The sequence below is a fragment of the Mycteria americana genome, chromosome 3, assembly GCF_035582795.1.
Source record: "Mycteria americana isolate JAX WOST 10 ecotype Jacksonville Zoo and Gardens chromosome 3, USCA_MyAme_1.0, whole genome shotgun sequence".
NCBI classification, from domain to species: domain Eukaryota; kingdom Metazoa; phylum Chordata; class Aves; order Ciconiiformes; family Ciconiidae; genus Mycteria; species Mycteria americana.
The window spans coordinates 88,032,084-88,055,791 of record NC_134367.1 but is presented as its reverse complement, the minus strand read 5'-3'; the positions used below and the strand labels follow the sequence as shown (position 1 = coordinate 88,055,791).

At 39.9% G+C, this 23,708-nt stretch overlaps 1 protein-coding gene across 6 annotated transcripts in view; it reads left to right on the top strand.

Annotated features, from left to right (window-relative positions):
• The window catches only part of PLD5 (phospholipase D family member 5), a 188,217-nt gene that overhangs the window by 122,593 nt on the left and 41,916 nt on the right, over window positions 1–23,708 (top strand). For 5 of the 6 annotated variants that reach the window (XM_075495985.1, XM_075495989.1, XM_075495988.1 and 2 more), the window contains one exon: window positions 2,419–2,533. In XM_075495985.1, coding sequence (XP_075352100.1) covers window positions 2,419–2,533 — 115 coding nt within the window. Of the gene's footprint in view, window positions 1–2,414; window positions 2,534–23,708 lie in introns of those variants that run through there. The other variant, XM_075495990.1, reaches the window with a different exon arrangement.

Here is a 23,708-nt window from a genome sequence, read left to right as displayed (position 1 = left end):
GTTTTTACAGATAACCCAAACAAAAACAATGTGTTTGTCTATCTTTCTACCTAGTAAATTAAATCAACACATAGAACCTTTCTGAATAGCAGTTTCTACGTTTATATATCAAATACATATTTAATTAATTTGTGTCATGCAAGTCTTTTAGTCCTTAAATTTCCCTGCTCACTTTTTGCAGAGATAAAACTAATGAAACTCAAAACTGGTGGTGTCTCCAGTTGGTGAACCCAGAAAAAGTGGGGCCAACAGCTGCCTAAGCTCTGGCATGTCAGGAGCCTGCCACACCAGGGGAGCTGGGGGACGGGGCAGGGCATGGGCTGGGAACCCAGCAGACAACAGCGCAGTGATTGTGGGTCCTAGATTCGGCTGGAGTCTAGTAATGCTAGTCTGCAGCAATTGTGGGAGAGACCCGCCTGGGAGGACCAGGGCACCCAGGAATACTGGTCAGTGCCCCTCTGCTCCCCCAAGATCACGATGGAACTGCTGCATAACTCTGTATGCAGCATCCATCCCCTCACACGCTATTACCTCACTAATTCTTACCTCTGGTAACATCTGCCCCCCTTCTCCTTAAAAAAACCCAACAGAACCACTGATGTGAGAATTAAGGATCCTTTTAGCTTCATAATGAATGTGAGGGAAAGACACTCCTTGACTTGCACAGCAACTCAGTGAGGGCTTCTGCATGTGTGAGTTAAATCATGGGTGTTATTTCTTACATATGGGACCACCTAGTCACCTCAAGAAATGCTGAATCTGAGTATAAGAAGCATTTGGAGCTTCATGCAAAGCATGATTTTGTTTTCCTGTTCTGTTAGCTATTGTCTAATGCTTTCATTATGGCAGTATCTTGTTGACTACTAAGTTCTTGCGAGCCCTAGAATGAGCAGGGAGCTATGCTGTGGATTTAAGCAAGTGAGCAGGTATATATTACGAAAGTAAAACATAAACAGTAGTTCTGTGCTTCCACTGCAGCCTCTGGCTGCTCTGTAATTTTGAGAAAGCTATTTTTTTAGGAGGGTGGGTATTCTTATTTTGCCACATATATGCAAAATAAGTGAATATTTAAAAATAGGTCTGTACTGTAGACACGGTGAAGAGCTACTTTCTGTGACTGTTTAATGCTTAATTCCCAGGAAGGCTGAAAGTGTCAATCTGTGCAAGGCAGTTACAGGGCAAAGGGTGGCTCTCCACTGTCTGCCGCTTCTGGGTGCAATGTGGGAGGGGGGCTTCTGTCTATGTTTGGATAGGCCATGCTATGGCAGATTGCGTCACCCCAAACTGCTTTTGCAGTGGCCGTTTTTGTAGAATAGAAAGATCCTTTTAAGATTTTTAGAGTAACAGTTCCTATAGAGAATTGTCTAACATGGCTCTGCGGAAAGCTTCAGCTTCCACCTCTTTGTTTGAAAGTTGATATGACTGTTGCTTTTTTGTTTTAGCTTTACCTTGGGGCCAGTAGTATATTGAATCTAAAGTGAGCTGTGTAGGTAGGGTGGGCACTTTCTTAGCTGATTAAACCCAAAGTTTTTGTGTATTTGACTACTAACTGTAACCGGTGTCTGCTGTAGTAAGCTAGAATGGCAGTAAGGAAATAGGCTCTAACTGTGGTTGTAGTAACACAGCACAGTAGTGGTACATTGGATGTTTTATTCTTGACATTGTGTAGTTAGATGCTCCTAACTAAGCATTTTTCTTTAAGTTAAAATATTGAATCTAAAAATTAAACATTTACTATGCAATCAGAAGGTTTACTTTTTCTTTGTTTCTTGGATGTGGAAAAATGCAGTGATTTAAAATTTTATTTTTCATGTGAAACATCTTGATTTCTGTTTTAACAAATATCTAGTTCAGTATGAGATTCCCTTTTTTTGTTCTGTGTTAGAAATAGGGCTTAAATGGTAAAGTTATAACAGTGTAAAAAGGAATAGCATTCTTGTTTTCCTTCCTGGTATAGCTCATCTGAAGATGAGCATGTGACCTCTTGAAAATGTATTGTACTATGGTTAGAACCACTTACAAAAAATCATTCAATACAGAATAAGTGTAATTAACTCTTTTCCTTGCACTTTTTATCCTGATTTAACAGAACGTAATTATTTAGAAGAAAGTTAATGTAAAAATATGTTTATGCAGCATAAAAAAAACTGGACACTTCATTCTCTGTGTGTCACCTGTCATCAATAGTATTACACAGCCTGGGAAAAGGAAGAAGCTAGTTTGGCCTTCAAAACAGTATTTCTCCAAGAAAAAGCTGAGTTACTAACCTTTAGCATAGATTTAACCATATCTAGGAACATATTTACTCAGCAGTTGTGCAATATGTTACTGTTTTAACATGTGTCTTTAATTTGTCGATATGCTGTTTGAACAGTTCTGTGTCTTACATCTTCTGCTTTCCTTTAATGTTCTTCCCAGGGTCAACGTCTTTTTGAAAAATTGCTTGAACTGGCATCCCGAAATATTGAGATAAAACTAGTGAGTGATATATTGCCCGTGGAATCAAAGGTATTAAACGACTTGAAAACAAAGGGTAAGAGCAAGGTCTTTATGTTGTAATGCCATTGACTGCTACGTAATGCTCCTTTTACTTATACATCATCTGAGTCTGCATTTTAAAATGCACACTATTGGTTTAGCACTGTTACCCTATAATCCTTCAGCTTTCTCTAGTTCACAGTTATCAAAAATCTGAAACTCTGTTACTGTAGTTGGAGTAGATGTTTGCAGTTTGCAGGTGGTCAAAAAGGTGGTGCAGTGATTAGACAGATGTTTAAACTCATTATAGCCATTCTAATGGTAGGCAACGTAACCTGAGAGACTGCTGTCATACCTTGTGGGACAAGATAGTTTCCTCTTTTCACCAGTGGCAAAATAAATTAATAAAACGACATGTTTATGGTACTGATGATTCTGAAGCACTGGAAAATAGGCCATCAGTCAGATTTAGCCAACTGACAAGGTTTTCTGTGCTACCTGTATTTCTTAGGTGCCTGCTTTCCTAGTCGTTGTTTTGAGGCTTAAAATTCCTATCTAAAGAGGGATTACATACTGGCACTACATGGCTAAACTTGCTTTATGTAAAACCATGTGGAAAAATAGCAAAGAGAATTTAAGAAATGCTGAAAGAAATTAGAATCTCTTAGGAGTTCTAACAATCTCACACACACTTCTCCTGAATAATAATACGCTAATTATCTCTGTAATCTGATAAAAGTACTATTTTAAGGGTAGGATACATTCTTCAAAGGGCAAAAAGAACCTATATATTTTGATGGTGATCATTTTTGACACAGATTACTGTATGGATCACAAAGGGAATTCTAAAAAATGAATTAAGCAAAGCAGTTGCTATGTGTAGCGGCACTCTAACATAACATGTCTGTTTATGGTAAAGAATAAAGAACACCCTTTCCCCACAAAAATCAATCTTTATTTATTTAAATTCCTTGTAATCTACTGTCTGGGCAAGTAAAAGAAAATTACTAATGGAAGTCTGCTTCTTTAAAGAGATCATCTTTTGATCAAGACTGACATGTTATTTAAATGTAATAACTACAGAGACTTGTCATTTCATGACACTGACTATTCCAGGGCTTTGATTATTTCTGTTATGTAACCAAAAGTGATACCGGTCCTTTGATAACCAGTAAAGAATACAGCAGCTTGGTCTGGTATCTGTGAAGTAAGGAATTATCTTTTTCTGATGTGTTGGAAAAGAAGTAGGTATTTTAATATCAATGTTAGTGAAACTGTCTTTGAAAAAGTGGTTTCTTTTCCCTGTGATTCGTGTCCCAAGTTCCCACCAGTCAGAGGAGATGAGAGGTAGGGCCTGTACATTTATATTGATGTACCTGGCAATAGATATTTTAGCAATCATTTATTGAGAATACCCAATATCAAAAACTATCCTCTTTCAAAAAAGATGAGCAAAAATTTTAGCTGGAAAAGGGAGCGATGTTTGTCATTAACACTTCCTTCAGTTTATGTGGGAATTAATCAGACCTGTGAGCTTTTTGAACAAACAAATGGAACATAGGCTTTTACAATTTTACTAGCTTCAGTTTCCCTTATGCCTTGTTCAGATTTCTAAGACAGGAAATTTTACAGTATTCAAATGGAGTGATCAATATATTCGAGTGCTCTGAGCTACAAAGAATTGGAGAAAGTCCCTTTTATATAGTAATTCTTGCAAGTTTTGCTGTCATTGTCTTTGAACCCTGTAATTGTAGATATTATTGTGTACTGTTGGCCTTTTTCAAAGATCAATATTATAACTTTTTGATTTTCTCACTATGAATGTTCCTTTTTTCTCATTCCATGTTTTGGTTTGCTTATTTCTACAAATTCTGATATTTTTGTTAGAATGTCTTGACTATGACGTGGCAATTGCCAGCTCTGTTGCTAGTCTTTCACCTGCATTTAGGTTTGTTGTTTGGTTTTTATCTCCAGGAAAGCTAGGTAAATCTTTATTTGGTTCTGCATTCCTGAAAAGAGATAAGTTTGTTTTAACATTCAGTCAGATTTAGTTGTCTTAATTTTATGTTGAAATGAGCAGACCTTGTATGAACAGCAGATTCATGGTATGTCTTTGTGTCAAATAGAAGCTAACTGGTAGGCTAGCTTAAAAAAAAGACGACTACCCCAATTTCCATTAGTTCAATAATATTAGTAACACAGTAAATGGAAAACGTATCTATATTAGCCTTTTTCATGTCTGCTGGAGAAAAAAAATTCTGTTACCTACTATCACTGTCTTAGCTGAGGACAAACATAAGCTTTGCTATGCTATCCTGGAAGAGCTGTCTACTGAAATTATTAATCTCTCTGCTCGTGAGGCACTGGCCTCCTGCGTCCTCAGAAATCAGTCAGAATTGATCCTTGAAAGGGAGCTTTGCAGCATCATTTGGACACACATATTCATGCAGATAACTACTTTTTTTTTTTCCCTGCAACTGGTCAGGTTTGTCTTAGAAAGTATGCCATGCACCTTTTTTAATAGAAAAGTTCCTCTCGTGGGAAAGCAAGCAGTAAATATATCAATAGCTCAGCCGAATTTTGAAGCTTCTCAAGATGGAGAACCAGAATACATTGGGCTGAACAGACCCAAACTCCCACTTGTGGTGTCCGTCTGAATTAGGCAGAGGAGGGCCCAAGCACTATGCTGTGGTTCACCAGCTAATGAACTGAGATGATTGTTCCTAAGCAGCAAGTATGCTTGGAGCCTGAGCCATGGGCAGTAGCATGGAGAGAAAGCACATACAGAGCCTGTGGGGCTCCGGGAGTTTCATGCGTTCCTGAGCCTGCCTTCACCTTGCTAGGTAAGCATAGGCTAGCCTCTTCTTTCCCAGGCAGATTGTATGCAAGAGTCAGCCTGTCTCCAGGTAGCGGGCTGTCCTACTGAACGTGAGAGACAGTTGCTATTGCGCAGAGAAGGTTGAAGAGCCTTGCTTTTCTTTTCAGCAGACTGGGTGATCAGAACCCCTGAGCTCTGCCCACAGGCTGTGCGGGCTGGTTCCTGGGGTCAGTGTGAGGGATAATTTGGGTGTCAGTCCCAGGACGTACCTGTTGATATACTGCCCAGGAACCCTTAAGGATGCTGCAGTTCCTCAGCCCATGGTTATCTACCTCATGCTGCATCCTCAGGTAGTGTGCCCTTTCTGACTTAAAGTAGTCCAGGTAAAAGTCTTAGCTTCAACACAGTGGCATGGGTTTATATGTGGTTGCTTGAAGAACTATACTTGGTCATCCATATTGTCCCATTCAGTGGGGTTTTTTTGTACTAGGAACCATCATATGTTACAGCACTGCTGCATCTCAGCACAGATGTTGAGACTACTTCTGCCAGATTATTCTAGCACATCTTTCATTTTTCTAGACAGGCATGCATGGAGCCCCCTTGCCTCTTCTCCCCATTTCTGAAGTACTGTAAGAAAGCAGCTTTGATAGACCTTTTCCAACCCAGGGTGCATCCTAGAGTCCTCCCTACACATCCTTCCTCTCCAGCAGCCGTCCCTACTGATTAACAGAGGAGAAAGTTGAAATCTGACTTCAGATTTGAGCTGATGGGGTAAGAGAAAGCATAACTTATGTGGACAGGAGAGCAGAACTGAACTGATGTAGAGTAAAATAAAATTAGTAATTTAAGTTGCAATGTTGGTAGAGATATCTGAGCTAGCTGTGAACCTGCAGGTTTGTCACCACTGTTAAGCCTTTTTTTGTCATGTCTTTGCTATCCTGACTCTCTTGAGCTAGCTGTAAAACAGGGTGGCTTGATTACAGAAGCAGTCTAGCAGCTGCAGCATGAAAGATGGATTGATTTACCGTGCTAACACATAACACACCTAGAGCTGTGGTGACAGAAGCCTCTGAGTGCTGAGATAATGTACATTTGCTAATAATTGCTGAACTGTGTGAGTGTTGTTTAGTTGCAAAATTAGAGCGTGTGGAAATGAAGAAATACTAGTCCCAGAACATATATTTATGATAGACTTTAATTACATTATCAGATTCTGTGTTTTGTATAGAATACCTGGCTGGTACCTGCTGTAATCTTACCACATTAATCAGAAGTTTTTCCCTTCTATTGAATGAGAATACGTGAAACATTTGATGCCTAAGGCAGATGATGCTCATTCAGGGGATATTATTTCTGCTGCTAATGGCTAGAATCTTTTTTTATCTTCATATTTAATTTATGTGTCCCGGCTTTCTTTATTGCACATCTGCCAGATCCTGCACTGAATGCAGAATGATTAATTTCCTCATAGGCTTTTCCATGCTGCTTCTCACTGTGGTATCTGAGTGCTCTGCAAATACAGTATTAATGAATTTCTTTTTACAACATCACTGTTAGGTGAGGTTGCTTGCTGTTTCTGTCTCTCAGGGACAACTAGCAATTATTAATGGCAGCACAGGCATCAAAAGCCATATCTGAGCATTTGTTTTCTATACTCGTAATTAAAAAAATGTGTATTTGTAATTTAAAAAATCAGCCACATATATGTTCTCCCAGCTCATGTTGTCAAAATTATTACTAAACAGGCTATAAACTATGATGTTATTTTTATAGGACCTTTTGTAATATGCAGTCCTAGGGTGTGAAGTCTTGCTTCTCTGTAGTTAATGTTAAAGCTATATTTCTCTTTCACTTATGTATACAAATGCTATGCACATATGTATATGATTCTCTTGTGAAAGGTAGGTCTGCCCGTAGGCAAAATTTGGCTCACTGTGTAAACAAACATATTCTTCTTTATCCTCCTTGTGCTGTGACAGTAGGTTATTAATGCTTGTTTTCAAGGTTATTGTTTTAGCCTTTTCTCAGCTGTGGTTCAGTCTACTAGATTGAAACATTTCTTGTAACCCTCCCACTCCTTGCACATAATTATGTACCAGTCTTTGTTCCTCAGTAACATTTGAATAGTATTGTCTCCAATTAGCAGGTTGTTGTATCATTTCTTATGTGTACAGAATCTAAATCCCTTACTAATTACAATCTTATTTTAGCTGACAGTGTTAATGCTTTTTAAGACATGCCAATGGATTTCCTTTCTTCAATTTGCATTGCTTCATTCCTTTTCTATTTGCCTTTTTCCCAATACTCCCTTTTCACGAATAATTTTTCATATATTTGCAAGGAATGTTTTTTGTTTTGTCATTGCTGGCTGGGGCGGATATGAAAAGAGGAGTCTGTCCATGTCACAATGTGATTAAAAAAAAAAAAAAATCACCTAACTCAACTAATAGCTATTGAATCTTAGCAATGAAACTGGAGAATAATAGAAAGTCTTTGTGCTAGGGCAGGATCTAATCACTAGATCACATGTGCAGCTGTTACTCACTGAGCAGTTCGTGCACATTTGCCCAGGATTACATTCTCTCTCAACCAGATACAACCACAACAGAGAAAGTAAAAAGTTATATTATTGCAGGGAGACAAAGAAATGAGTAGAAAGTGGAGCTGTAGAAGCTTTTTGTGCTTTAATTTGTGCGCTTTAGATTGCAAACACTAGCAGATACCATTCCATGACAAATTAAATCAGTTTATATCTGGGCAGCTGCGTGATCCCAGCCTCCTCTTTGCCCTCCCCACCGTAGGTTGTCCCTGCCTTCTTCCTTGCACCAGTGATCATGTGGTAAGACAGTTCAGGGGGCTGATTTGGCTACAGACTGCTTTTTTTTGCCTGGCTTAATTGTCATTTGCATTAGATTTCTCCATTACTCAGTGTATGATCTCACAGGCATAAATGCTGTGTACAACACAGAGATACGAAACACGTAGCTGGGGTTGGCAAGGGAGGTAGGACCACTGGAACCTGGTTTAGATAGGCTTAATCTGCCATGGCACCAGAAAGCTCAGAGTACATGTAATGCTTAGGGACTTTTAGTGGTTTGGGTTTTTCCTGTGCTTTTGTTTTAATGAAATTGTTGCACGATGGACACCAATAGTGAATATGATTTATATATCAGATGAAATGTGTTTAGTCCCATATTCTGTCTGCTTCTGTTGGCACACTTAAGGTGCTGCATAGTTTTAGAGCTGCGATGCTTGTGGTACATGAGTTGTTCTTACCTTTGGCTGCAATCATGTTCCCTTTCCCTGCCTAGTTGTGGGGGAATGGGAAGAAGATGCCATATTTTTAACATGTTATGGAAGGACTGAAAAACTTGTGTTATGTCATAGAAAAGGTGATCACTTGGGAAGATCAGTCCAGTTTCTCCTTATGAAACAAGCTGTGAGTTAAGCACTTTTTTTAACCTAGAGCCTTTGTGTACTGCAAACCCTAGGAATGTGGAGTTCACCATTTGCAAGAAACTAAAACTTTTCTCTGGAAAAGATAAAGCTATAGGAGTAAGAGAGGGCATTTCCTGATAAGTTTCTCTGGGACTAAAAGATGTTTGGGTTGTAAGGGACTTGGGTTTTTGTGAAAGCTGTTGGTAGGGTAAACCATGATGACATTGATTTACATTCAGCCCAGAATATTTGGTTTCAGTATTAGAGAGAATGTTCCAAATATGGGGACAGTGGACTGTGAACAGATTATGAAAGAGCTATCACTGGCAATTTTAAGAAGAAAGTAGACAAGCCCCTGTGAGGAGTGGCCTCATGAGTATTTGGCTCTGGTGCGTGGGAAAGGTCTAGATTGGTTTCAAAGCTGGTTTTAATAGTTCCATAATGATTTAGAAGGAGAACATAAACTTATGTATTTACATTCATCTCAACATAAGAAAGAAAGAATTATTTTACAGTGAGAACAATCATTGACTGGAGCAACCTCTTCAGGGATGTGGTAGAGTCCCTGCTGCTGGAGGTTTTCAAGATGTGACTGGACAGGGTGCTGGATAACTTCATATAGGCTCCCTTTCCCATGAAAGATTGGGCCAGATGATCTTCTGAGGACGCTTCTAACCTGGGCTTTTCTATGATTCTGTGATTCTAAGTAAGCCTTTAATTCCTCTTCACATGAAGATAATGTTGAGAATCAATGTAAAAACACTGCAAAGACTAAAAAGAAAATACACTCCATTCATACAGTGGGAAGCTGGAATCCTGAAGCTGCGTCTTGAAGAGATTTCTGCCTGTCCAGATGGCCAGTTTTTGCACAATGTACCATAAAAATAATATTATCTGATGCATGCTCCATAGGAGTGTAAAGAGTGCACTTGAGAGCTGAAGTTCAGTTGATGGTTTTATGTAAGGTATTGAATGGAGTTGTAGTTCCATTGCTTTCTTGATCAATCTTTCCTAGGCTGGATTCTCCAAGACTGTGTGAGAAGGAAGGGTGTTGAAGATGGGATAGCCTGCTCTTTTAAAATTCAGCAGTACCAAAAATAGACTAATTTTTCCTATGACTTTTCAGGAACAAGTAAGCAGGATCCTTTGAGAGGACCAGTAGACTATGGGTGAGTCCTCCTGAAGGAAGCAAGTAATTTGGATCTGAGTTTCATAGAGTTAAACAAAGGTGGATGAGAACAGAGGGGGAGAAATCCCTTCTTCCATTCCTTTCAGATTTTAAATGTTGGCATTTTTCTAAAACTCTGCCTAAGCCATACCCTAAAATCTGAGAGCATTCAAAAGGCAGCTAATGAAAATTGTAGTGGCAAAGCCTTTGAAATCTGATTTTAAATTAATTTTTATATTTTGATTTATTATTAATCAGGCCTTGTTCCTTTTTTATTATTATTTTATATTCCTTGCGTACCCACAACAGAGTAGATGCATGCTTTGGTTTAAATTTTATTAGTTGCTGCTGGAGAGTGTTTCCTGATATTATCTCAACAACTTTCAGCCTGTGACAAGCAATCTTAAAGCCAATTCCAAGATGAAAGATCTATTTATGTTTTTTACCTCTTAGAACCTGCATAATAACTTTGATAGAGTTCTGCATAATGAGAAATACCAAGCAGAATTTCCAAAACTAGTTGCATCCCATCTTAAAAGAAAGAAGCAGGTGCCAGTTTTGCATCAGAGATTCAAGCGTTCAACTATCTACCTAACATATAGGCAACACTAACACACAGAAACTCCTGCTTGGTTGGTTTTTGGGTAAACATCTTTCTGTTTAGGCACCTAAAACTCTCTTACCTCAGTTTATGTTGCTAAGTGTGCACACATCCCCTAATGTCTTGATAGCGAGGAAATGTTCAGCATTGGTTTTATGTCTAAATCCCATGAGAACTCATATGCAATGTTTCTCACTTGTTTCAGTTGGGTAGCTAGACCCTGCAATGTAAGGTAAGCCATGTCCAACCTTATGAAACGTGGCTGAAAAGAGCAGGTGGGTAGCATTTTTGTTATGTCTTAGACACACATATAGATACACAGAATGTCTTTGACACGGAACATCTGCCTGAGTTGCAGAAGATTAGGTTAAAAATCCTGCTCTGTCTCAAGGTTTCTAAATTGTCAGCTTGAAGAAGAGCTGTCTACCATACCAGGCACCTGACAAAGCAAATTGTTTAAGCTAGTATTGAAAATCTTAAACTTCGTAAAACAGAGTTTGCAATCAAAAAGGATTGGGAAGTGCAGGGGGTATTCTGTAGTGGCGCTCCCTTGGTCCCTCCTGTTCAAGCTCTAACAGTGCAGAAAATCTGATCTCTGTCTGCATTTAAAGATGACTCTGTAGTAGTCACACATTCATTTGGGATGGAAGAAACCTGGCTTCCAGTGCCTGTTCTGCTTCTGCTCCTTCTACTGCCACCAGATATATTTTGAAAGAAATGTCTTGCCCTTATTTCTGAAAGAATTATTTTAAGCTTCTGATTGTAGGACAGGATTTTGAAACTTCATTGGAGAATCGATCCTTCTGTGCAATTCCAAATGAGGGGATGAGGTAAACAATATACCTTCCATTGGCATTGCCTGCTACCTAGTTTAGATGTCTTTTAGCTCAAAAAAAAAAAAAAGCTGCTGGTAGTCCAGTTTTTATTATGGGTTCTATAGGAAACTAGATGCCTAATCTGGGAATAAAACTTCCACTGGACACACAAATATCCCCAAATTAGGCACCGTAATAGATCACAATGTGAAACGGCTTATTTTCTCTTATGAGTCTGAAGCCTACCAACTTTAAGAAGACTTAGGCATGGCCTGCCTTACAGAGTTCTCTAGCGTGAGAGAATTGGCAGTATGAGGCTGTCGCATCCACAACCAATAGAGAAAAAAACAACAACAACAACAAAAACCTCACTATAATTTAAATTCTGAAGGCAACCAGGGCCTTGGGTTGTACTGGCTTGTTTTGCAAAGAGGGAGAGGGAGGAAGGTTCACTTAAGCCAAAATCACTGTGCCCACCAGAGCTAGATATGCAAGCAATAAATTCTATTTCTAACCTCTACAGTGTCTGTGTCTGTAGACTTTACTTAGAAATGAATACCTTTGCTGAGAGGAATGGCTGTGTTCCCAGGGACAGTACCCTCCCATTGGTAATGTGTACTTTTGCATCGTAAAATATAGTTACATGCTTTCCGATATCTGTAGCCATTGTTTCAAAGACCCATAGGTAAATAATATTACATTTTGCTTGATGAATTAAGGCTAGATGTACTGTAAGGCACTTTTAAGATGCTAGGTGTTTAGTAGAAACAATATCATAATTCTTCTGCTTCAAAATTTGTAATTGAAAAAGTCTTTCATGGTAGATTGATCAGTACTTTAGTACATAATTTCAGTTTGCAAATGTCCTTGCACTTGAGTCTGTTACTAATGCATGTGTATTCATGGATTTGGCAGAAATGGGCGCTTTTGTATTTCAGAAGCTCCAGCAGAACTTATGAGTGTTGGTAATCCAGCCATCTTGTGAACGGCCAAATTCCTTTTGTCTGGTAGTAACTAGTCAGGTCCAACATAGTAGGTTCATACCACAGGGATCATCTCCGAATCTGGGTTGACAGTTTACATGCTGGAATGGATTCTTCCTGTATGGCAGTAGTTGGTTTGAGTCACTGACACTTTTTAGTAGAGAGGAACCAACAACGGATGGCATTAGCAGAAATTAGTTGTGACATTTTTAAAACATATGGATAGCATGCAAGTTCCTACCTACAGTTACTGGAAGAGCTGGTAAGAGCTGCCAGGGCCATCTGAGCTCAGGAAACATTTGTTAGGTAGCTGTGATGCCTTTGCAGAAATTTTGGCACCCCATGCCTTCTCTTGTATGAGAAAGCACTAACACCATCTCATCCTGAAAAGAGATGAAGGCTAATGGTCCTACATAAGGGTCCAAAGAAAGCAGGCTAATTTATTGTCGGTGAATTTTGTCTTGTCCATTCATGTGGTTCCCACATGTTTGATATCCACTTGAAGCCTGATTGTCTTCCTAGAACTGTGCCTTGGTCAGTCACAGCAGTCTTGCTGGTATGATTTGGTATCTTTTTGATTGCTACTGTTTGCAAGCAGGCTTCAGCCTTCCTAGCGATGGTTAGTCTTTGGTCTCTCAGCTTGTTCAAGTTTTTTATGTCATTTAGACTGAAATGCAACTACAAACCTGGGCAGGTCTAAGAAGACCATCATCTGAAGTGACATGACACAGATGCTTGGATCTCTAAAGTTGTGTACATGTTTTTACATTTTTCTAGCTTCTTCACTGCTTAGCTCAGTCAATATAACACTTCTGCTTCAAACCTGCAATTAAAGTATTGTGTACTCAAAGTTATATAAGAAGTTGTCAAAAGCATCTAAGAGCATTAATAAATGTCCAAACCAAGCTGACACTGTTTGACTGACACCATTTGGTTTTCATGTGATGGACACTTTGGAAAGGCTACTCAGCTGTGCCTGCCCTTGGGTTGTTGCGTACAGCACGATTGTACCATAAAGTAAACCCATGTGACCAAATCTTGTTGGTTTATACAGCACTAGTTACCAAGCTTTATCTTTGTAACAAGGAGTTGCCACTATCATGCTAATACTGATCTTTCTGGTAATCTCCTATATCAAATTTCAAATTAACCTTAGGCTTCTACAAGCACTTTGGTGTGTTATGAATTTTTACACAATCTAATGGGTGGAAAGTAAATTACATTAAGCTAGTTGTAAAGTAATTCAACTGGAAGAAAAGTCCCCAGAATGATATCTCTACGTTACTCTCCATCATTTCCATCGCTTATTGCACACCCTTATAGAGTGATTGTCTCTAATGCTTACGCTTGAGAACAGTGCATTCAGCATCTTTTCCTTCCTATTTTCCTAGACAGAATATTCCTAGACAGAATATTATTAATATTCTAATATTAATAATATTATTATTATTCCTAATATTCCTAGACAGAATATTAACTATATATAGTGTGCAAATATTAATAATTATGTAGTGCAGAAATTGACAGTCACTTCAGTGACTCAAAACAAAACAGGTCCCTGCTCTTGATGCGTTTAATCTCAGTAGTCATGTTTGCATAAAGTGATGGGAAAAATACCAGCAGAGTTATAGGACTACATAATATCTATACTAAGCTTCAAAATCATGTCAAAAGAACATTATGATGGTTGCAATGTCAAGCTATCAAAAATAACAATTCCTAAGCAAAAGGTCACAGAGCAACTGTTCTCAGCCATAAGACAATGGAAACAAACTGAAGGTCGGTCTTCTGCACTGCTGAGGTCAGCAGAACCGCATGCTTATGGAAGGAGTATAACAACTGAAACAAGTGGAAGATGATATTCCCCTTACTCTGTATATCCTTTTAGCAATTTGTAGGTTAGGAACTGCCTTGTCATGGAGTTCAGCAATCTGTGGTGGTGTTTGGATGATTTTTTCCTTTAATTTGTGCAATCACTTTTGAATCTGTTTGTATTTTTGTCATCCACAAAACACTATGCACAGTAGCAATGTGTTCTGCAGCTTCAGTATCCATATTTCCTCGAAATCTTTTTGATTCACTTCATATAGTTTTACATTTAGCTTGCCTGAGTTTAATTTTACTTTTCTCTTTCCTTCCCTCTCTTTCCTTTTCTCACTTGGACTCAAATCTACTTATTGAAGGATACCATTTTATCTCTAACATTCTTCTTTAGCTTCTCTTTTAACTGTCCTTACATCATCTCTTGGGAGAGGGGTATTTGGTTTTGGTAATCATATACATTTATGCTGAGCCTCTATTAAAATGTTTTCAAGTATTGCCAGGAAACCAGTAAAGATTTTTCTCTTTGGCCTTTGATTTTCTCTTGCATACATCCTTATGTTATGAAGGTCGTCTTTCTGAAATTAAACATTACCAGAATGGGCTTGTGGGATGCAGATGATGTTGTTACAAAGATAGTGAGCTGGAGTACAGTGTGGTCATCCTTACACGGGCTTTTTGATAGTTGCGGGTTGAATCAGTACTATGCATTGCTCAAAATAAATCAAGAGCAGCTTCTCAGCTTGTGCGTTCTCTAATTGGTCTATGAAGCAATCATTTATGGTATGTAAAAATATATTCTCTGTATCATGTCTTTTTGTACCACCAAGCTGTTCACAGTTAGGATACAGACTTTAGTTGAATATGACATAATCTTCTTCCCACGGGACCCTATCAAATTCAATGCACAGGGATTCTTATGCTCATGTAAGCATGTGTAGAATATTTTATTTCACTATAATTTTCATTGTGTTGTCTCTTCTTTTGCTTACTCAACACTGGTCAAGACCTCATCTGAGGACAAACTTGTTTCCTTTTTTTTCCTGTGATATTAACACTGAAATGAGTGCTTCATGAATATTCAAGAATAAATGTTCATAGTGCTCACAGGAAATGGAGGAATAGCTCAGTTCAGATATTATAGATGAAGAAATATGACACAGGTAAGAGCTAAGACAGCCACTTATTTTGATGTCAGTTTGTGGTGCATACAATCTGTTGCTTGTTTGGGTTGTTTTTTTGAAGAGTATTTATCACTGTGTAGCATTTAATATGTATCAGTGTCATTGTGAACAAGATTAGACCCCAAGGGCTCAAACTAAGTCCTCAGAAAATGACATGTGCGCCAGCCCTGCCCTCTCTCATGCAGAGTAGCTTTGTGGAACATCAGCTGTGGGATCCAAATAGTCTAGGTAGTTTCAAGCAACTTAAAATATGAGACTATCCTTTTTCTCCTGAATCCTAGCCTTATTTGCTCCATTCACTAGTCTTTTGTAATACACAAGGGAGAGGTCCTACAGCAGCAGTCTTTATTCCAAGGACCTGATCCTCCCCCCAGGCAGAACTGTCTCCTGTGCTTCATATGATCCTGTTAATGTCCAGTACTGCTTTCAGTTTGGTCTTTCATTGTTTCCATGCAGGAGTTGCCCGCTTGCCTGTGCATTCACTATACTTCATATCAATATTCATCCATGTTCACTTTCAAATGCTTGTAATTTCCAGTTTACATCCATTTTATAGTGCAACTCTAATTGATTTCCCTTTCTGTCTCTTGTCTTGCTGCCCCACACTCTCATCCCTCAGGCTTTCCTGGGTGTGCGTCCAGCTAGCTACTTCAGACGGGCTTCTGAAGTAATGGCAGCACTTTCTCCTGCAGCTTAGGGTGGGTGCCTTGAAGGGATTGGCGCCGAGTCCACGATGTGATTATTGGGACTAGACGTTCACAGGCTGCTTTCTGGCCTCACTTTCATAGGCATCCCAGTGTGCAGCTGCAAGCAGTCGAGTTACACAGCCCCTGTCCTGTACCCTGCTGCCATCCCAGCTGGCTCTGAACTGGTCCGTCTGTCTCTTAGTGTCCTTGAGCTAATTCTGTCTGTCCTGTGTGGTTTGGAGAAGAAAGGGAAGTTCTACAGGCCTGGTTCTCCACGAGTTCAAGATATCACAAGGGAGTAATATATCTATATTCCTGTCCTTCACAGACAGTTGCTGATATTTACACTGGAGAAATGAGATGATACTGGTGGTCTAGTCCCTCTGGGACGCTAAAATCCTCTGTGATTTCAGTGTGCTGTCACTTTTATTGACTGTATATTGCATGTGTCCTTCACCCAGCTAATGTGGAGTCATGGCTTCCTTTTATTTTGCTTCCTACATTTCAAATAGGCTGTTTGGATGAAAGTCAGTCTGTGTTAAAGAGCTGCTAACTGACAAGCTATTGATTTGTTTCCTCTATGTATTTCCTCAAAGACAAAGCATTTTTCCTCATGTGCTTTTTATTTTTCCTCAGTGCACTCTGTGGATTTTTCTGCTTTTGACATTGGGGCATGTCCATTTGTCTGTTTAAAACGTCTCCATTTTAATGTATGAAGTATCTGGGTGACCAAACTAGAATGCTGAAGCCCTCAAAAATGCATCCGATGGGCTGGTCAGAACAATAGTAAATCAAGCGTGAGACTCTTCAGTCTGCTACAGCAGAGCTGCAGTGTCTATTTTACATGCTTGCTTTTATAAAAGAAGAGACTGTGAAAGTGCCTTTTTCTTTTAAGAACCTTAGACCCACGGTAAGAAACAAAAGCTCAGCTTTAGTTGTTGTTTGGACTAAGAAAGCACGAAGAAATTCCCAGAGTCCCAATCTGCAACAAACATCAGCAATCTCCTCTGTCTATCTTTGGGTTGTATATCATGAGTTAATACCTGCAGGAGTTCTAGCACATGCTAAATGAAATAAAATTAGGACCAAACTTGGCACCCCGAAACTGTGGTTAGCCTTAAAACTCTTAAGAAAAAATATTTTTTCCTTTCCACAAATTTATTTGTAAAGGCTTGGAGAATATATCATGCTGCTTATGTAGTTAGAGAATAAAATACGTTCTTCAAGTAATTGGAGGGTGGGGGAGTGAATGAATAACTGAATGAATATATGTGACAAATGAAACAATGAATGAGTGGGCAAGGGCAAGAGTGAAATGAGGAACTGAGGATGAAGTGGGAGAGAGTAAAGGAGAGGGAGGAAGAATGACGTGGGGGGAAAGTAGTGGGGAAAACAAAATAGAAGGGAGGAATGAATCAGATGAAAGAGAAGGGCAGAAACAGAAAACGGAGTAATTAATTTAGGAAAAGATCAGAAAAGAATGCTGGCAAAAGGTGAAGCGTGTTCTTGGTGGGCTTGTGGCAACATAGATGAAAGGAGAAAAAAATAATTGGAATTGAGATAGGAAAGATCTGAAAAAAAATAGAAGAGTCAAAGGCTGACTTGGCAGGATAATAGGACAGGATCAAAAGAAAGACATAGGGAAAGATGGTGAGAAACAAGTGAGAAGTAGTAGTAAAAGGAAATGGCTGCACCGCTGGCAGACCCGGGTTGGTGCTGGCTGTGCCTCTGCTTTCCTTGTGTGGCCACGACCAGGTCAGATAGTGCGCTTGGCTTTTGGTAGCCTGGAGATAATACTCTAGGGCTGCTCAGAGAATTAGTTAATGAAAGTGCAGGAAAAAAATAGATTCTGTTATGAAGGTATTGTAAAAACAAAAAGCAGTAGTTTAGGACCAAATAATACTGCCCTCTGAGGAGGCATACTCCATCCTCACCTCTTCGCCTGCCCTGCAGTACGCTTTCTCCCCTTCCAGAATCGAGATTTCTCCTTCACGGGAAGGAAACCGACAGAACCCAAAGCAGAGCTACACATGTCAGAGAACCACATTTTGGGAATGATTGCACAATTGTTGTTGTTGCTAGTCAGCACATTTAGAAGTGACTGTTGCCAATACTGATGGTTTTAGAATATATAAATATCAGAATGAAATCATGTTGATAAGTTAAAAAGAGAGATAGGGATAAATAGTCACTGCATTTTTTAGTAGAGATTTAGCCTTGTTCATTCACAGAAGGTTGTGATTCTAATTCCTCATCTGTTAAGATGAAAAAATGTCCCTGAATTCTTGGATGCTTCATCTAGGAAGTGTATAAACAAATCTAGCGCTTCATAATGCTAATCCAAATAAAGAAAAGAGTCTTTGAAGGGGGGTGGAGTAAGCAGTGTGTGAGTTTACTAATCTCTCTATTATATTTAAAATAGCTGTCTTTTATAGTAAAAATGTATGCAATTATAATTAGGTGAAGAAAGCAAGCCACAATCCAACTTTAGTAATGCTTTTACTGATAGTATTATAGTCTTCCTTTAAGTGTAATATGCTTTGTCGCCTGAATCAACTAAGAAAATTACTTTTCCCAATCTCTAAAGCAATCACTTTTATAGCTTCATCTAGTAAATGAGCAGCCTACTCTCCAATAATGAAGGGCAAAAAAAGATGTGGAAATTTTTTTTAAATATTCTGTCAAACTTTCTTGTACACTAGTTATCTTACAGACTCTACTGAATCATCAGACTCACAAAACATTTATACTCAGAAAATGCTATTTAGAGGAATGATGAGTTCTGCTAAGGGGAAAGAATTGAACTGATCATCAGTGTTCTCATTATTCAAAGTTTTATTCAAAATAATCTATGACTATTGATATGATATACCTTAAATAGCTCAAAAAGAAGTAAAAATCTGATTGAAAATACTGATGTCAGAGTCAAGTCAGTGCAAAATGAGGATTCCTCTCATGTTTGCTGCATCAGGCAGCAAAATCTGTTGAGAGGCACGAAATGTTTGCTACTTTCAATAAAATTACTAGAGGGAAAGGAAAAGCTGTTTGGATCTTTTTAAGTTACACTAAACTCTTGTGCACAGACTCAATTTATTTTTTTGGTTTTTAAAGATAGTCTAAAATGGGAGTCCTAAATTTTGTCCCAAAAAGTAAGGGTTTCTATAGCAGATATAGTACAGAAATCACTGACTTCAGAGGGTAAATCCAGGTGGGAAAGAGTAGAGTTGAAGCACGTCTGCTTTCCTGACTTATTCCATGTAATGAACTGTAGTGTTGGCTGCTTGCGGTTGTGGGGCACTTGCTTATCAAATATCTACTGGGTGGCAGCATGTGCCTCCCAAGGATGTGGTGACATGGATGTGTCTTTGTTAAGAATAGAATAGACGTTTTCGGTGGAAAATGTAGAATGTAAAATTCTAGAGTAACAATTAAAAACCTTAAATAAAAAGTCAAGTACACACCACAGGGTTTAAGAAAAAGAAGTGGGAAAAAGGAAGGAACTATTACAGTGCAAGTAATAAAAACCCATGGGGTTAACAAGGTTAATTTACTTTTAAAAATCGTGTTGTTATATTTTCTGCATTAGAGAAAGGGGTATCAGGCTTGAAATCCTGTTTCTAAATACTGGGGGTTTTTAACACGGGCTGCACTGCATTTTGTGGTTTTCCTTATGGAATCTCGGTGCTTTATGAATTTATGGAAGCACTCTGTCTTGTGGTTGGAAATGAGAAAGCCACAGGTTTGCTCTGGAAACTGGATTTCCATCTTTGGAAGGACCAGAGGTCTGTAGTCATATGAATTTCTTCCTTGTTTGCAGTCTAAAATTCTGTGCATAGGTTAATTAAACATGCCCACACATGATTAATCAACTCAGCTACCTGCTGTTTGCAGGGAAGCTCAAGCAGTGTGTGCCTGTGCTGTATCTATTCTGTCTGTAAAGAGGAGACCTGTTATCTCTATGCTGTCATATTTGTCATGGTTTGCCCACCCTGCAGTTAAGATGGACCTTTGGCTTTTTGTCAGTGTATCAGAAATTATGTGTAGCTGGGTGGGTAAGTATTACAAAGAAATACTGTCAGGCCTCTCTTGGGTCTCTCTTGTGACATGGGGTGGGAAGCGTTTTGGTTATATGTCGTTTTTTTTCTGCTGAGTAAATCAAAAGGACCCGGCAGGCAGCGCAAAATGTGTTCACATGGGTGAGAGCTGTAACACTCTTATGCTGAACCCTGTCTACAGCAGGGTACTTAACTGAGAAATTGGTATTTTGATTACTTGGACTAGCAACAAAGGCCAACATTTGACATCTTCAAAGCCACTGTAAGGGCGTATTTAGATAAATGTTACCTTGGGAACTAACTAGCTCCGAAGATGTCATTGAAGTTAAACAAGCAATTGAGAGAAATTAATTCTGACCTTTCCTTTGTTCTCAAGAATCTGCCATCCTGCATCCAGTGAGCAAACTCTGCACACATGAGGATGCCCTGATGGGTCTTCTCTGGATCTTCTGTGTCACTGTGGACCCCTGTGTAAGCGTGTGGGAAATGTCATCTCAAGCAAATGCCAGCACTGCCCTCCTATCTGCTTTGTTTGCATGAGGCAAATGGTTATGCAAGATAAAAGGCAAACAAATACTGGGGCTTGCCACCTGGAATTTCTGAGAGGCCTGATTTTGAGAGGAACTCAAATTATGTGGGCCTACCTTTAAATGGCAGCACTGGCATAAGCAGTTCCTGCATCTTATTGCACCCAGCCACAAGCCGCTCGTTCCCACGCTTGCACTGTGCCTTCAGATGTGTCAGAAAAATTGTTTACCACCACGTGGTGAGCTGGACTAGTGAATTGTTCTATATTTGAAACAACTGTTTTATTTTTATTTTGTTTTTTAACCTGGATCCATTTTCTGATCCAGTTCATTCCTTGGACCCCAAAAAAGCTACTTGGGCACAGCTGAGGAGGTGATGGAGGGAAGGAGAAGGGTTGCTGAAAATGAGATCTGTTCATGCCACTGTTACTGGGGAGGCGGGGTTTAACCATGCCAGCTGTAATTCTGTAATACTTTGTTTTCAGTCAGTGGGCTGGGGTTTGTAATGCTCATTTCTCACTATTTCTTTTTCTTCCTGCTCTCTCCTGTCCCCCCACTCAGCTCTTGGCTTCCTCAGCTGTGTGGATAGAGCAGTTTCTGGGGCTGTGCTGGCTCACAGAAATTATTTTAATCCACTGAATGAATGAAAAACAGAGCAAAAAACCAATGGTGAGCGTAGAGGATATTTGTTCTCCCTGATCATGCAGGGCAGAGCCCAACAGCATGTTACAGTCTGCTGGGGAGGGAAGGGAACGGGGCGAGGAGCTGGCTCAGTGCCTGAGAGGGGGCTGGGAAGTCAGCCGGCAGCGAGGGAGACCTCTCTCTTCTCACACCCGCAGCTCCGCAGGGAGATCCTTGACTGCAGCCCGTCTGCTCAGGGAAGCTCTCTCGTAGCAGCCTTTCCTCCAAGCTCCAGCCAGGCATGGACACGTGAGCCGCCTGGGGAGCGTGCCAGTGGAGATGAGCAGGGCAGCGCGCAGCGGACAGAAGTGTTTTCTGCGTGTCTTCCCTGAACCACCCACGCCACAGCCCCGAGCACGTGAGCCCATCCATTGCAATCCCAGTGGCTGCTGCAGACAGGACCAGAGGGGCCCGTGGAGCTCCAGTCACACATTCCTCTCCTGTGCACTGATTTCCTCAAAATTCTCTTTGTATCAGTGACCTCAGATGCTGTAAAGTAAGGCAGTAAGTGTGACAGTAATTTTGCATGAAAAATATCTACATCAGAAAGAGCCTCATTTTACTACAGGCAGCATTAACTTTGAGGGCCAGTGTTGTTTTGCGAAGCTGCGTGCGCACATAGTTTATGGCTGATTGTACATTGGGAGTGAGTGGGAATTTCATTCAGAAAGAAGACATGTTTGTCATGCAGGTAGTTTGAGTGCTACAGTTTAAGGCAGGCCAAGGGTGGTGTGAACATAAGTTGTATTGCAAAGGCTTTCTGGGGATTGCTTGGGCTTGTACTAGAACGTAATTTCTTTGAGTAACCATGATTTCCTTTTTTGTGTGTGTGGCAGTTACATGTGGAGCTGCTAAAGAAAAGGCAGCAAGGTTTTTATTGTACACTTTTTAAAAAATTACTATGGGCTTAGGCTGATGAATAGCACATAATCCCAGAGTGGCAGGATTCAGTCCTGCTAGTTTTTAAAAAGGAGAGGTGTCTGTATGTGAGGAGCGGAGAGCAGTGTAAACAAAACAGCTGATTCAAAGTTAAGGTATTACCATCAGAGATTTCCCTAAAAGTCCTTGAGTCTTCTCTCTTTAAAATAATTCTGAATCATTAATCCTTCTGGGGCCAGGCAGACTTTGAAATTGCATTTCAAATCCCATATTCCATAAAGAGCACAGAAATATTAAAGACTCTCATTTTTCTTTTAATCATTCAGAGACGTAGTAAAAATAACTTTGTTGTCAAGTTGTGCATTCCTCTGCTTTTGTACTTGTCCTCCTCTGAGTGCTGGCAGGTCATGCTAATGGGGCTTCTGGAATAACTCCAGACTTCTTGCAATCAGTCGAGAAAAAAGCATGAAAATTCCTGGGGAGATGATCCTCTGTCTGCGTCGCTTGTGTCTGCCCAATATGAGCAGCTCCTCTGCCCCTTGTGAGCAGGGGATGGAAAACTCTGGATTTTTGTCTCAGTAGAATAAAAATTATTTTTATTCATGGGTGTACTTTGTGCTAAGGCTTGTAATTGAAAGCAAATAAATAAAATGGAAGTGTCTATTGCAAAATGCACGGAAGGAGACATTGACTTTATATATCTATATGTGTACATATCCATATTTTCTAGTGAGCAAATTGTATTTTAAAAAAGAAGTTTGGGGCCTAGGGGTAATAAAGGATCTTTTGTTGATCTTTGAGTTAGCACATGATGATTAACTGCCTCTATACTGCCCTGAAAACTCAGTTTAGCTGAAAGAATACAGCAGGTCTATGGCAAAATGGCAAGCGCCGTGCGTGCCACCTCCCACCTGTGTGGTAGCCTGCCAGAGAGGCCGTAGAGACTGCTCAAGCACCAGCTGTGCTCAAGTGTGCATATACTTGTGAGCTCTAGGGTTCATGGTATGGACTAGTTAAGCCTGCTCTTTGACTCTGGCTTGAGGCCACCCTCCAAAAGATGTAGGTCAAAATGTGTATCTTTGTGTGCCAAGTGACTGTCAGCAGTGGGGTGAAAAAAAGAGGCCATGGTTTGCATTCTCAAACTCCTTTTTATAGGTCTCATTACTTGGACTATTTGCTTGGGAATACACAGAATTAGGAGAGGGGGGAAAAAACCAGTGCTGTGAGCAAAGTGTATGGACATGGTGATGAGGAGAGTGAAGAGATGGCAAGAACGGGGTAAGCAGAGGAGGGCAGCTGTTCCGACTATGGCCAGCTTGGTGGTGACATGGGGCATGGTGGCTGGAAGATGCGCAGTGGATTGGATGTGGTGCAAGAGCATTTGTCAGGTTCAAACTGCAAATATACAAGAGAGCTGTATTGCTTTCCCTGGCCAAACTCATTTCATAAACCAGTGCTTCCTTGCATCCTGCTCTCCCTTCTCCTTTGCCATCCCTCTACTACCTCCCCACGCCCCCATCCTGCCAACAGCTCTGTGTAGCTCCCCCTGCCCCAATGTGCTCCCCCTTCCA